Raw genomic sequence first — 14,668 nt, forward strand, 5'->3', positions numbered from 1 at the left:
GGAATTCACACCTCTCGGCCCGGGATGCCCCCACCCCGCTTAACCCCTCGCCTCCCCCGGCGCCGATCCGCGGCCGCCAGCCGGTTTCCTGCGGCGAAGCCGGGGGGGCACCGGCGGGGGGAGGCGGCACGCATGCGTCCCCGCCACTGCCCGCCCGTGATTTTTCGATTTTTCCCCCCCCCCCGTGGACGTTTTTTCACTCCCCACCCCCCCCCGAGCTGGGCAAGGGGATGGGGATGCCGAGGTGCCCCCCGAGGTGGCAGCTGCCCTACCTGCTGCCTGCCCCCCCGCCCCCCACCTCCCGGCATCCTGCAAAAAAAAGGGGGGGGAAAAAAGGGAATTCCTGTAATTCTGGGGTGCTGGTGCCGTTTGGTAAGGCTCGGCATCACGGTTTTCGGCCACGCAGGAAGAAAAGGAAGGTGGGGGGAATGGGGCTTGGTGCACACAAGTTGCCCCCTGGGGTGGCCGCAGTGCCCCTGGCTTGGGGGCAGCTGCTCACATGTCACCTACGGCCATGGCGTGTGGCAGGGACAAGCCCGTGGTGGCAAGCAGGACACGATGACACCGCGTGTGCAACCCACAGGTGTCCCACGAGGTCCCTTCCCCGTGGGCTTCATGCAGTCGATGACATGGATCACCTGCACGGTGCCGCATCTCTGTGCGCATCACAGCGCAGCCTTGCACACTCAGCGGGGGTGTCCCAGAGCTCCTCCAAGGCCACCTGCATGGTGGCCTCCATCTCCCAGCTTCAGCACTGCAGGGATGCTCTGTCTGGGCAAGGACAGCTGGTACCACGGTTATCATGGAGCAGCGGTGCCAGGGCTGCGAGGACGGGGACACGGCAGTGCCTGGGGACACCACGGTACTTGGGGACAAAGCAGTGCCTGGCCCTCAGTGGCAGCACTCAGCCCCACCACGACCATTTGCCACCCAGACACCCACCCAGCCTCCGTGCGTGTCTCCAGCAGCCATGGGACACCAACCCCATACAGCTCCTGGGGCTGCTGCATCTCTGGGTCCTGGAGAATTTGGACCCCGGGGATGGCAGTGAGGAGCTGAGCAGAGAATCTGTCCCAAAAAAATTTACATGGGAAATGAAGTCTCCTTTTCTGTTTGGCTAAACGTCTGCCAGCCTGTTTTAATTTATCCAGCTAGGTTGATTTGCAACTTTTAATTTTCCATCGGTTGGCTGTGACCAGGACACTGGGAAAATTTAGCACTCGAGTTCACCCAACTCCTGTGTTTCAAAATATCCCAGCCCGAGACATGCAGGAGAAAGCCCTTTCCGTTTCGGAACAACCAGGAGGGAAAAGTCTGAACACGAGAGATTTTAAAAGCATCAAGCTATTTCACACTGAAAACGCCAGAGCAGCCCAGGGCCGTGTGAGCCCCCTCATCCCCCAGCCTGCCCCAGGGTTGGCAGGAGGCTGCACCCCGTGGGATCCCATCCCTGGGTGACCCCACACCCCGCAGGGACACCCAGGGCTGGGGGGCACTGGGGAGGAAAGCCAGGGGTTGGGGACAGCAGTCCCCAGGCAAGCACTGGGGGAGCCAGCAGCAGGCGAGACGCGTTCAGTCTCTCTGTGCCTCACCAAAAGTCCATCAAAGCCAAGGGAGTTTTTTTTTCTTTTTTGTTTCTTTTTTTTTTTTTATGAAACAGTTGAGATGACTCAGCGGTTTCTGACGCAATCCCCGTTTCATCGGAAAATTCCTAACCAGCTCCTAGTGGCAACTGATTGCTGCCATAAATCACGCCGTGTTATCCCTGGCCGCGGCAGCGCGGCTTACGCAGCCCCGGCCCCTCCGCGTGAAATCAGCAGGAGCGATGCCATCGCGGTGGTGGGAGCTTAAAAACAGCCCCGAAAGCAAAAACGCTCCGCAGAGCAGACCCAAAGCTCCAGCCTCCCTCCTGCTTCACCACCAGGGACCAAACCTCCGCGGTCCCCACCCTGAAGACCCCGCGCCCCCCACCCCAAATCCCTCGGCTGTGGGTGCTGCTGCTGCTGAGGCTGCCGGCAGGTCCGGCATTAATCACGGGCAGCCGGTCTCAGACGACAGGGTTTTTTATCTCCTTTTTTTTTTTTTTTTTTTTTTTTTTTTTTGGCATGAGCGCTAGAAATGATTTGCAGATGTTATTTACTGCGTTTTGGGCTCAGAGTAAATCGAGACAAGATGCACCTGCGTGGACGGGGAGAAAGCCCTCCCCACCCGGGGACGGTCGCAGCGTGCTCATGCAGGACTTTCCCAGGGAAATTTGGGACTCGAGCAGGGGCTGAGCCGTGGGGAGGGAGATGGAGTGGGTGCTGCAGCCCCTGCACCAGCCCCATTCGGCACCATCCAGTGTATATCCCGCAGCACAATGAACAAGGGGCAAAATCTCAGCCTGCATGAGGCTGAAATGGTACAAATGGCCCGGATCTGCCCCAAAACAATGAGTTCAGCTCTGCTGCCCTCGCTGCTGCTGGTTGGGGCATCCTGTGCAGCCCCTCTGTGTGCCAGCAGCTTGGCAAAGCCACCCAAAAAGGGAGCACGGCAGGAAAACAGCCTCAGCCCTAGCAGGCAGAGCACACTCACTCCCTGAAGCTGAGACGTTCAGGGTCAGTGCTCTGAGCTGCCTCGGCCAGGAACCAGGGCTTACTTCAAATCTAACCCAAACTCCCCGATTTGGCTCATTCCCAGGGGATCCTCCCCTCCCTGGGGACCCAGCCAGCCGGCCGAGCATCCCGTGCTGCTGCACCCCACTGTCCCTGAGACTCTCACCCCTGCACTGGGCAGCTGCCAGCTTTTCCACCCCGAACCGGTGCCCTGCCTAATTCACAGCCCAAATAAAAGGAGCGACAGGCCCTCCAAAATATCCTCCCTCCAGCCCGGGGAGAGCCGCCGGCGGCTGACTGCTTGTTTGGCCGCAGAAGTGCCTGCAGAGGAAAGGAGTTTCCTCCACTGAAATTAGTTCAGTGAAGTTTTGGACAGAGCAGTGTCTCTGCTCCACAGGAGCCGCCACGGCACGGAGGCACTCTGCGCTCGGCAGGATCGGGCCCTTTCTTGGGGTTTGCTTTGCCAGGGGCAGCCCCAAGCAAGTCTCCATGCAGGGCTGCATGAGCACAGGGCAGGACCTGCTCCTGGTGAGCTCGAGCCACCTCCCTGCCATGAGCTGCAGCGATCCAGCACCACTTTCCAGGCAAAATTCACTCTTTTTTGTCCTGGCCCCAGTGCGGGTGCAGTGGATGGATGAGCTCTGCCATACCCAGCCCCTCCACAACCTCTGCCCACGTCCAGGAGAGCCAGGCTGGAGGAGGATGGTCTGGAGTCTGCTGGTCCAGGACCCCCCAGTGGCTTCATGTTCACTCAGGGGGAGATGACTAACAGATTTTCTTCCCTTTTTTTTTAAGGTTTCCTGCAGAAGTGGCCCGTTTGTCCAACAGTCCTGCACAGATCCACGCAGTGTTTTCGGGTAAGCCTGGCGCGGCGTGAGCAGATCTAAGGCAGCCGTGGAGTGGGTGAGGTCCCTGCATGTCCAGGACATTGCCAAAGGGAGCAAAATGTGGCAAAACCCCAAAAAACAGGGTCCTGGCAGCCAGCCCTACCTTCTTCTCCAGAGCTGTGGCTATGGCCTACCACTGTGCAACTACAGCAAGAGGAGACCAAACGAGCGCCCTTCCGAGACACTCCCAGTCCCTTGCAGAGTGACCCACGGCACAGTATTAGGCAAGGCACTTAATCTCTGCGTGCTTGCATGAAGCGTGGAACATGATTTATATCATGCTAGCGTGAGGGTTTCAGCCCTGGCTATTCGCAGGACGGCGAGTCAAACCGAACAGGCCAAAGCCACCAAGCTGCCATCAGATTCCGATTAAAATGCCTCTGGGGAGTCTGCAAGCCACAAGTGACCACAGTGTCCCCAGGTACGGTCACGGCTGTGGAGTTTTAATGGTATTAAAAGCTAGTTCTTTTTTATGCCTGCAGATTTATATCCGTTTAATTTTACCTGCCCCTGAAGAGCGGAGGTTCCTGCAGGAACCTGGAGGAGCGTCCAGACCGGTCACGCTTGGTTGGGAATTTAAGCTATGCAAAGATTAAAAACCAAGAAGTACAAAGCCTTTTCTTTTAATGAAATGAGTCTTGCACGGAGGTTGTGTAGCATTGTGTTGAGGGACATAAGCTATGCAGCATTGCCAACCACAGGCATTCAACAGCCGTGAGTCAGACTCCCCCAAATCCGAAGATTGGTTTCATTCCCTTCTGGCTTTTGAGCCTTTAAACGTCCCAGCTTGGAGCTTTTCTCTTCAGAAAATGAGAATTTTGGCCAACAGGGCTGAGACCCTGACACCGTTACTGGGCTCCAGCAGCTGTGACCGTAACACAACCATTAAATCCCACAACCCCAGCAATAAACTCCTGGGCTCGGACAGCCCCCACACCACCACCAGCCCCCTTACAGCCCCTATATTTTCACCTCTGGCACCCAAGCAGACCACCCGATGAGCCCAGACAGCCAGGGTACGAGCAATGTAAGGCTGGTGACAACAAAGGAGATGTCCCCAGCACTCCCGGTGGCCTTGTGGGGGGCAGCGACCAGGCGGAGGAGCGGGGCAGGGTGAAAAACCCAAGGGAAAAAAGAAGCGAGGGCACCTCTGGGGCCATGCACAATAGGTTATTCAGGGGAGGCAGGAAGCAGGAATTTTCTTAAGGGCAGGCATTCAGCTAAGTGGGGCCGGGATTCAGGGAGAATGGAGATTTTAAGTGGCAATTTATTCCTCTAATAAAAGGCGAAGGCTGCAGGTGCTCTGGCAGGGCTGTGCGCGGGTGAGAGCCGAGGACGAGCAGCACCAGCCCCACAGCCAGGAGCGTACTGGGGCTGTGACACCCCTGGGGGGTTCCACATTTACTGGGGTCTTCTCCCCCACCTCTGGGTTGTGGCTATACCAAAAGCTCTGCCCACACAGGGTGTTCGTGCAGTGGCTCTGACCGCAGGGAGCAGTAGGTGACGAGAGGGATTTTACCCAGATACTCCATTCGTCCTTGCTCCAGCAGCTTAGGGAAGGAGCAAAAATACCCCATGGGTGCTGCCAGGAACCCTCCTGCCTCAAGGGTGGGCTGCCCAGCACCAGGCCCGTCATGCCAGGATGTTTCTTGGTCACATCCCAGAGCCCAGACTGCGCACGTCGAGGCGCTGCGGAGAGGAGGAACCCAGCTCTGAAGCACTGGAGGTGGCGAATATCACCTAGCAGTCAGCACCACGTTTGCACAGCCCTTCCTCCTGCTCACACTGCTCTTGCAGGCTGCTACACTGCAAATCACGAGCGCATGCAGAAGCTGCAAGCAATTCTCCATTTTAGAGCTGTTAGCACCATTATTTCAGTCCTGGCACTCGCCAGGATGCACAACAATCCGTTTCAGTCCTGATACAACCTTCACCACAGACAAAAGATCATCCCGAGGAGAATATATTCTAAATATCCTAAATTAGCATCAATCTGTTTCAGTATATTCTACTTCCAAACTATCACTCTCGTATGAAAAGGAACACAAAACTCTCTGTGTCTCTTTCCTCCTCTGCAGCGTCTGAGCTGAAACAGTAGAAGTGCTTACAGAAAGCCATGGTTAGTGTTACCCTGCAAGGATCCAGGACGGCATACCAGAACCTGGTTTTGGCATCTGGGAACCACTTTTCAGCCATATATATCACCGTTCCTGCGTGAGCTCGGGTCCACACAAAATTAGCCCTAAGGAATGTGAATTCGAAATTTGCTTTCCAGAAGCACTCAAGCGCAGGAGCTAAAATTTGCTCTTTCTAGATTTCCTACCTGTTTAAGAGAGTAGGAACGAAATTCTGGCCCTTTGTCACTTGGGCTCCTTCCCGGGAAGATGTGCAAAGCCCCTGCCTGGCGCTCTGGGTCTGCTGTTTGTACCCTGAACCGGGACTTTTCAGGCAGCAGCTCCCGAGGTGAGCTCGCCACCTGCCCCTTGCCTCGCGCTTTGCTTTGGGCTCTCTTTTTCTATAAGAGCTGCAACACGTGTGCAGGCTGGGGTGGGTTTTTCCCCCCCATGCCTACAGCGCTGGCTGCAAACCAAACGCCAGCCCAGGGCGTGCAGCTGGGAGAGGCGAAGCCCATGCACCTGGGGAATGTTTTCTTGCCCCTGGGAGCTCCGGCATTTACTGCTCAGTGCCACGGCTGGCACTCGCTGCGTCCAGCAGCCAGCTGGGTTTCCCTTCCTCTGGGCTCCAGCTGGAGCAAAGGAGCAAAAGGGCTGCATTTGATAAAGGTTTGGTCTTATTTTAAAGTGATGCCATTTGGCCTGCTGTATGACTGCCTTGTAAACGGTCCCGAGAGGGCTGCCTTGCCCCCAGATGTGTATTTTTGTCCCCACCAGCGAGTTCTGAGCTGTGTTTTCACCGCTCTGACACCAGTGTCCCAGCCACAAAAGCAGGAAGGACGTGGGTTGCTCATCCAGGGATCCGGAGCGTTTTGTGCTAACCCTAACCCTGCTCCAGACCCCCCTGGAGGCAAGGTCCCCAGCGGCCCCCAGCACCAACCTCGGCCCCACAACTCATGCAGGAACAGCTCAGAATCACCAAAAAAGGAACGAACACCAAAAAGGAACAACCACCCAAAAGGAACAACCACCCAAAAGGAACAACCACCCAAAAGGAGCAGGGTATTTCAGAGCACACTGGCACTTTGCTCTGGTTGCCACTCGGGGCTGGATGCCTGGGGAGAAGCAGGGTATTTCTGTGCTGTCTTGGAGTGATTTATTTTCACGGTAAAAAGGGATGTTAGAGCTTTTTGCTATTTATTTACAGCTTTACAAGGATTTGTGGTAAGCTGATGGCTTGTCCAGGGTGGCTGAAGATGCGGTGTGGGCAGCGTGGAGCCCTCCCGCTCTATAAAGGGATGCTGGCCTGTGACAGACGTGGCCAGTTCCTGAGATATCGGATAAAATGGGAGCCCTGCCCTGCTCATCTCAGCTGTGCCCGGAGGAAGGCTGCCAGCAAACCCTCCTGGGCCAGCGCTTTGATGCTGCTGGGCCACGCTCACCGCACCCAGCGCCCACACACTGCTCCTCCCTGTGTCTTTTCCCACTTGGCTGGAGGGTCTCAAAGTGCCTTTTTCTCCACGCATGCCTGCCTTTCCCTTGCACCCTCTCCCCCGGCAGGGTCAAGCCCATCCTGTCAGCCTCAGAAATCCTCGGTGGCTCCTATGGCAGCCCGCAGCCTCCTCCCAAACCCGGAGCACAAAGGCTCAACGCGGCGTTCCTGCTCCCTGCTCCGCGGGAACAGCTGTGCCGAAAAGACGCCGAGAATCCCTGCGAGGCTCCAAGGAAAAGATATTAACCCGGGAGGGGAGCAGCGGTGCTATAATAAAAAGGTTTTATAAAAGAGAGAAGCCACTGAGTGGATTAGCAGCCCAAACCTTGCTTAGCATTTGGTCTCCTTTCCTCCAGCTCTCTTGCCCTGCCTGGCAGTCTGTGCTGATTCCTCCCCGCAAAGGGAAGCTCAGCTCCCAAATTTCAGACGAGTCTCCCCTGGGGGAGTCCCCCTGCAGCATGGGGCTGTGTTTCACGCATCCCAAGCACCCAGAGGACACACACACACATAGCTGGCATTTCACACTGGGTCAAACGAGCTCCCCAAAGCCTCCCCTCCAGCTTCGGAGCTCAGTGGGTGCTTGCAAAACAACCACAGCCACGTTACAGCCCCCAAGCAGTGAAGGCACACACTGGTCGCAGCCAGCACAAGGCGTGCAAGGACACATTCCCCTGCACAAACAGCCGGGGCGATGCTGGGCACGGAGCATTTGCTGCATGGGACCACCAGCTGTGCCAAGAATTTCGTTGTTTGGGGGTGAAGGGAACACGTGGGGCTCCTGCACCCGCAGCTGTTCCCTGCCCGCAGCCCTCCTGGCCACGCAGGGCATTTAAATTTTAAAGCACTCTCCCCACGGCTGTTTTCTCCTCCGTCTCCACCGGCTCGCACAGACCCCGTCCCCGGGAGCTGCTGGTCCCCGAGGCACCCATGGGCTCGCTGGTGGCCAAGCTCCTCCTGCCCACCATCAGCACCTTGGTCTTCCTCCCCACCATCAGCATCGCGGCCAAGCGGCGCTTCCACATGGAAGCCATGGTCTACTTCTTCACCATGTTCTTCGTGGCGGTAAGGGACCGCGGGTTTCCTTCCCCCCGCATCAGGACCCTGCTGGGAAGGGTTGAGGGGTCTCCTAGAGGCATGGGGTGACCCCTGGGACATCCACTGTTGGTTATCTCCCACCCTGCGTGGTGCTGAGCGGGGCGTTCCCCAGTTGGGGTGTGCTGAGGGTGTCCTCGTGCAGGGTTCGTGGTGTTCGTGGTGGTGAGGTTAGCAGAGGGTCTGGGTTCATCGCGGTGTTCTGGAACTGGTTTTCTGTGTTGTACAGCTGGTAAATGCCCATGATGGATTTGGGATTTAAATTGAATGCAGAGTATCTTGCTACGGTTCTGTCATTTTTAGCTGAAAGCACGTAGTCAGAGTCTTGGTTTTGCAATTGCTAAATGGTGTGAGCAATGCTGGAGCCGGGGATTTTCTGCACTAGGACAGGCAAGGCTAAAAACTTGCTGCTGAGCTATCCAGAAAAAAAAAATAATAATAATTTAAAAAGAATATAAAAAAAATTTAACCCTCTGACCTGGCAGAAAGGTTTGAAAGTGCCGGAAAGACCCAGATCCCACCTGCCTCCCTCATCAAGGGAATTACAAGTGGAGAAAGTCCCACGGCTGTAAGCACATGGAGCAATTCCTGCTCTGCTCCCAGCAGCAGGGCACTTCATGGTGCTGCTAAGTGCCTCGTACTCACACGGGCTGAGCACCCAAAGCAGCATCTCTGCTGCAGGAGGTCCCTGATTGCCACCACGGCAGCAATCTGTTAAAGAACAGGAAGGAAAATAGCCCAGCAGGACAATTAGCATCGCATTCGCCTCTGCCCAGCACTGCTCTCAAGGCATTTCAGGAGGCTCATCGCGTCCCTTGCCCGAACACGGAGAAACTGAGGCAGGGAGCAGACAGGCAAAAGCTCCTCCACAGCAGCCACGCTCTGAACCACTATTCCTGAGGATCCACTCTTTACGCCTCCACCTAAAGCACAATGCAGGGGGAAAATTTCTGCCAGTTCCATAAAAACTACAGTAGTTAATAAAACCGTCCCGGCCGAGCCCCCTCCTCGCCGCCCCCCCCCTCCTCCCAGCTCCCCAGGGAAGCCAGACAGCTACGATTTCATTTTGCGCTGGGCTCGCGTCTGCTCCACCTCCCCGAGAAGTCAATCGGAAAGTTGGCAGCAGGGCGAGGGGAGGCGGGACAGGTCCTCAACGAGGAGCCTGAGGAGGCGAAATCTCTGCGCCTGGGGAAGGGGAGGCAGCTGCTGCCCGGCCGGGGGACAGGGGGGCTGCAGCTGCTGCTGTCACCCTTTTTACAGCATCCCCCTCCCCGAGTTGCAGGGGAAGCACGCGTCCACCCCCGACAAGTGCTGTGACGCCGGCCAGAAACACGCTCTTTGTCCTCCAGCCTTTCTCCCCCGTCTCCAGGCTCCCCGAACCCAACCTCGAGCAGAGAGCAGAGCGATGGCCCCAGTGCAATTGTTTCTAGAGACCACGGCGAGCCAAAGGACTTGCAGTCATTCCCATTATAAATAAGATCAGCATCCCCAGCGGGGCATGACAGTGGGGATTGCGCCAGGGGCACCTTGCCAAGCGGTGCAGGGACTTCTTCAGAAAGAGCAGGGCTGGTGCTACCAGTAGGAAACGAGCGGGGCCGGGAGCTGGGAGGAAAAGGCGAGCGCCAGGCAGGAGCATTCCTTTGATCGCACTGGAAAATTTCTCTTGGCTTGGTCTGCATCTGTGTTGCATGACAATGTCTTTTTGCAAGTATCCCCATCGAAGAGCCATCGGGCAGCAGCATCTAACGGCCAGGGACCGGTGGGTTTGCAGGGGATGCACCCCATGAATTCCCCGTTGTTCAGACTCCGGCCACATAAACCCCAATTAGCCCGGACGGTGACCTTGGCATCCAGACACATTTCATCGGGAAACTCATTTGGAAGTCTTTTACAAGAATCTTTCGCAATTTGAACGAAAACCCTCAGCTCCCCTCCTGCTGCTGGAGGAAGGACTGTCCTGCATGGTCTGGGTCTTGGGCAGAGCAGCACGGTCTGCAAACCCCAAATTCTGGCACAGGTAACTTGTAATAGGACAGAAGAAAGCTGATTCTCAGGTAATTTGTGATGGAGAAGGACAATATCTCTCACATAGATTCATTACTGCATGTCGGTGACCCTGGTGGATTTGAGACTGCTCAGTGCCATCATTTTAGCAGCCACACGAGGACCGTTTCAAACCAACCGATAAGAGCAGACGTGTTTTATTTTATCTTCCTGATCTGTGGGCAAGCATTTAGCTTTCTAACGCCTTCTATTTTTTTATAGATTTACCACGCATGTGATGGCCCCGGCTTATCAGTGCTGTGCTTCATGCGCTATGATATCCTGGAGTATTTCAGCATCTACGGGACAGCTCTGTCCATCTGGGTGTCCCTGATGGGTAAGCAGGGGTCCCTGCAGCGCCCGGCATCTGCAGGGGGGGGGGCTGAGGGCATCGCCAGTGGGTGCTGGGTGTCGTGGGTCAGAAAATCACCCGTTTCTCCTCATTTTCCCCATGCCAGGCCCATCAGTTTGTCTGCTGAAGGCCTGCTTCCCGAGGGACATCCCATCCCGACGGGGGGCATTAAGAAGTGCAGGGCCTGCCACTTCCCTCAGTAGCAAGCAAATCCGGGTGATTTAGCCAAAACAAACATATCTCCCCGGTTTATCAGGTCTGGGCTGACAGGAAATATTAGATCTGATTAGAAAAGGCAGAAAGATATTTCACTTGCTTTCATGAAAGATCCTGACTCTGACATGATTCAGTTTCCCTTGTCCCGTTCTCCGTTTTTCCCCTTTTGGTCCTCATTTGCCACTGAGACAAAATGTAACAGAGATGAACAAAATGAAAGAACTGGAGAAGGATGAAGCCTTCAAACCTGTTATTTCCCAATCTTGTCAGCAAACTTGAGGAAAGGACAGGAGCATTTCTGACAGAGTAGGCAAAGGGGAGGATGAGCCTCCTTGCTTTCCTCAACAAACCGAGGCCACCAAAAGCAACCAGGACCTCCCCGTCCCCTCCAGGCCCTGGGGACGTAGCAGTGTCCCCATGGCATCACCACATCACCCACAGCACCTCTGTGCTCGGTCAGAAAGGGCAAGGACAGGAACCATCCCCAGAGGTCATTCTTAAGCAGATAACGGCCGTGTCAGGGTAGGTCAGAGCCAGTCCAGACGCTCTGGCTCCTTGCAGCGAAATTCGACTTGATTGCTTCATTACTGCATTCAAAACCTCACCAAAAAAATAAAAACCCTGGACTAAGATGTTTAAAATATTGACCCGCAGGGAAACAACAGAGATTAAAATGCGGACATTATCCCTTAGCCAAACTCCCTATAAAAACACGATCCAAGGACATGGAAGGTGTGGTGACTGAAGCCCAGGGAAGCCTCTCGCTGTGGCTTGTAAAGCCCGAGCGCACATGTGCGGACGCAGACCCTCGGGCACGCTTCCCGGAATGCAAATCCAGGACAGCCATAACACAGCTGTGCGAGCTGGAAAAGCATGGAGCCCACTGGGATCCATAACTTTTATCAGTTATTACCCCATTCTGTGCTAAACAAAAGCCTCTAATAATTCACTTGCACTGGCGACTTCCAGCTTGCAAAGCCCAGGCAGGTGCCGGCGTCGCCCGTCAGCCCGGAGCCCCGTCCCCACCGCAGCCGGCAAATTTGGGAGGGCTGGGGAAGCAGGAACGAGCCCAGGAGCTGAGCACGGCTGCAAGCACCCTTGTGTTTGGCCCTGAATTTTCAGTCGAGGAGGCAGCAGGCTCTGCTGGAGGTCAGCCCCGAAGGTTTGGGGAGCGATTTGGGCAGAGCTGGATGCGCCTCTCCCACCGGCAGCAGCTGTGACTGGGGGTGGGCTCTGCTCTGAGCAGCCCCCAGAGGTTCAGCTCCTCCAAACACGGCCTCGACGTCTCCCTCGTGCAGCCAGCTTCAGGGTGCCGGTTCCAGAGAGCAGGCTCTGCTTAGCCCAGAGCCACTCAGTGTCCCCAGATGTCCCCAGGTGTCCCCAGCTGCCACCCCCAAGCCCTGTCACACTCTGCCACAACACTGAGCATATTTCTAAAATCAGCTCCTGGAGACACCACTCAGATACCCAGGGCCGGCTCACTTTGCCCCCTACCTGCCTCAGTTTCCCCAGCTGAGAGATGTGAGAAGGGAAAATCGAGCCCGGATCCATCCCTGGGGACCCCGGGGCAGACCCCAGTGAGGTCTGGGGGTGCAGCAGTGCCCCGAGCTGCTCGCCCCACAACAGGAGGAGCGGAGATGGGTGAGCCCAGGCTCCTGTGCTCTGTGCCCCGCAGCCCTGGCTGAGTTCGACGAGCCGAAGAGATCGACCTTCGTTATGTTCGGCGTGCTCACCATCGCCGTGAGGATCTACCACGACCGCTGGGGCTACGGCGTCTACTCGGGACCCATCGGGACCGCTGTTCTGGCGATCACTGTGAAGTGGGTATGTCAGGAAGGGCACAGGGGGGCTCTGCGGGATGCTGGTGCTTTCCCTGCCTTCAAGAGGTTTCTTCCCGAGGTCCAGCTCCTCCAGCAAGGGAATTAAACAGGGCTCTGCTCTTCCAGTGCTGAAGCAGAGACTGGGTTTGCAAGGGAATGCATGTCCTTAGCTGGTTTTTGTGTTGAGTGTCAAGAAACCAGCACTGTGAAGTGATGCAGGAGAAGCCAAAGCAGCAGGCAGGCAGAGGGCTCGCCCCAGACAGCCCTGGGAGCGGGCTGCAGGCTTCACAGGGTTTTATTCATGGGATCTGGGTGTAGAGCAGCCAGCTGAAGCTCTTTGGTGTGTTCTGTCTGTGCCTCCAGCTACAAAAGATGAAGGAGAAGAAGGGGCTGTATCCAGACAAGAGCGTCTACACCCAGCAAATCGGTCCTGGCTTCTGCTTTGGGGCGCTAGCGCTGATGCTGAGGTTCTTCTTTGAGGTAATTGTTTGCACGCTAAATCCCACTGACTTTGCAAGGTGCAGTGGCCATTACCAAGCCAGGAGGTCCCCCCTTGAGCCCCAGGTCTGCATCCAGCCCCAGACAAACATCAGCTCGGGTTTGTGTGTGGGGCTCTGCAGGACCCCTCGATCCTTCTGCCCACCCCAGACCATGCTCCAGGCACTGTGGTCTGGATAGAGCAGTGGTTTTTTTTCCTCTTTTTCCCTGTAAGTGGGTTATAAGGACACCAGCCACTTTTCCTTCAGCCATATGTGGTCCTTGAAGTGCTTTTGTCGAGCGGGAGTGGCCACTTTTGGACCTGGGGCACGGGTGACTTGAGGACATCTCGCGTAACCACCACAGGGACTGGATACAACCCAGGCATGGCCGGATCCAAACCTTGCTCACGCCAAGGAAAAGACTCCGTGGGCCCCCCAGGGCACTCAATCCCACATTTAACCTTTTGCTCTTGTCACTGGCCAGTCCTCCTGTCCTGCATAAGGGGGTCTGTCTGTCCTGGAGAGGGGGGGAAGGCGGTGACCCCCCTGCCACAGCTGCTGGTCCCGCCTGCGCTCAGCCCCACCGTTACGGCTGCATTGGGAGCCATGAGATACAACCTCGCCGTCGTCCCCAAGGATTATTTTTCAAAGCATTTAGTAATTGCAAATTCTAGCAGAACATAAAAATGTCACTTAGCAGAAAGTCCATCCCCCCCACCGCGCCCTGTCGTCCCCTCCCAGCCTCCCAGCCTCATCCTTTGCAGGGTAATGAAACACTTCATTCATGAATTGGGAAACGTGCAAATTGGAATGTGTTAAATCCACTTTGCCTTTTTTCGAAGGCTGGAAATCCTTTCTTCTCTGACAGCAAAAGGAGGCAGAAGGCTCAGGAATATATATTTTTTTATTCCTTTCCCTTTGCCTACTTGCAGAACCCCCGTGTCTTGCACCCACCACCAAGCCCAGCAGCTCCCACTAACGCTCTCCCTTTGCAGGAGTGGGACTACACCTACGTGCACAGCTTCTACCACTGCGCCCTGGCCATGGCCTTCGTGCTGCTGCTGCCCAAGGAGAACAAAAAGGCTGGGGGTGCTGGCACCCCTGCCAGGCTGGACTGCTCCACGCTCTGCTGCTGCGTCTGAGCCCACGGCACCTGCCCCTGCGCCTGGGCACTGGAGGGCTGCAACCACGAGCAAGGTGCTGCCTGCTGTGCTCTCCTGGGGACCTTCTCCCACCAGCTCTACGCACACCCTGGGCTTCATCTTTCCACCGTCACAACACCTTATGTGTTTCCAGTTTGCTAAATTCCTGTACTTCTCCCTGGAGGAGCCCTTGTCAGGGATGTGCTTCTGTCCTGTGGCCCAGCAGCAGGTGCTGGGGACCTTGGTGTCCCTCCGTGTGCTCTCGGCCACATCACCTCCTGTCCCCTGTGCTGGCCTAGGAGGACCCAAGACGTCCCCTAATGCAGGTTTGCCCAGCCTGAGCGCACAAGGCTCTGTTTGTAACGCCCGGGGACCAGAGCCTGTATTTTTGTGAGATATTTCCTATTTTATTTATGCACTCTCTCGATGTAAATAAT

The 14,668-nt window shown here is 56.1% G+C and overlaps 1 protein-coding gene across 1 annotated transcript; it reads left to right on the forward strand.

Moving 5' to 3' along the window:
• Nucleotides 1–8,014: 8,014 nt before the first annotated feature.
• On the forward strand, nt 8,015–14,231 carry MYMK (myomaker, myoblast fusion factor; the record flags this gene model as incomplete). Its single annotated transcript, XM_082775882.1, has 5 exons — nt 8,015–8,149; nt 10,445–10,559; nt 12,466–12,614; nt 12,974–13,090; nt 14,085–14,231. 5 exons carry the CDS (start codon nt 8,015–8,017, stop codon nt 14,229–14,231), a joined length of 663 nt encoding a protein of 220 aa, XP_082632008.1.
• Nucleotides 14,232–14,668: the final 437 nt, after the last annotated feature.

The sequence above is a fragment of the Aythya marila genome (assembly GCF_965140915.1).
Source record: "Aythya marila genome assembly, chromosome: 19".
Taxonomy (NCBI): Eukaryota; Metazoa; Chordata; class Aves; order Anseriformes; family Anatidae; genus Aythya; species Aythya marila.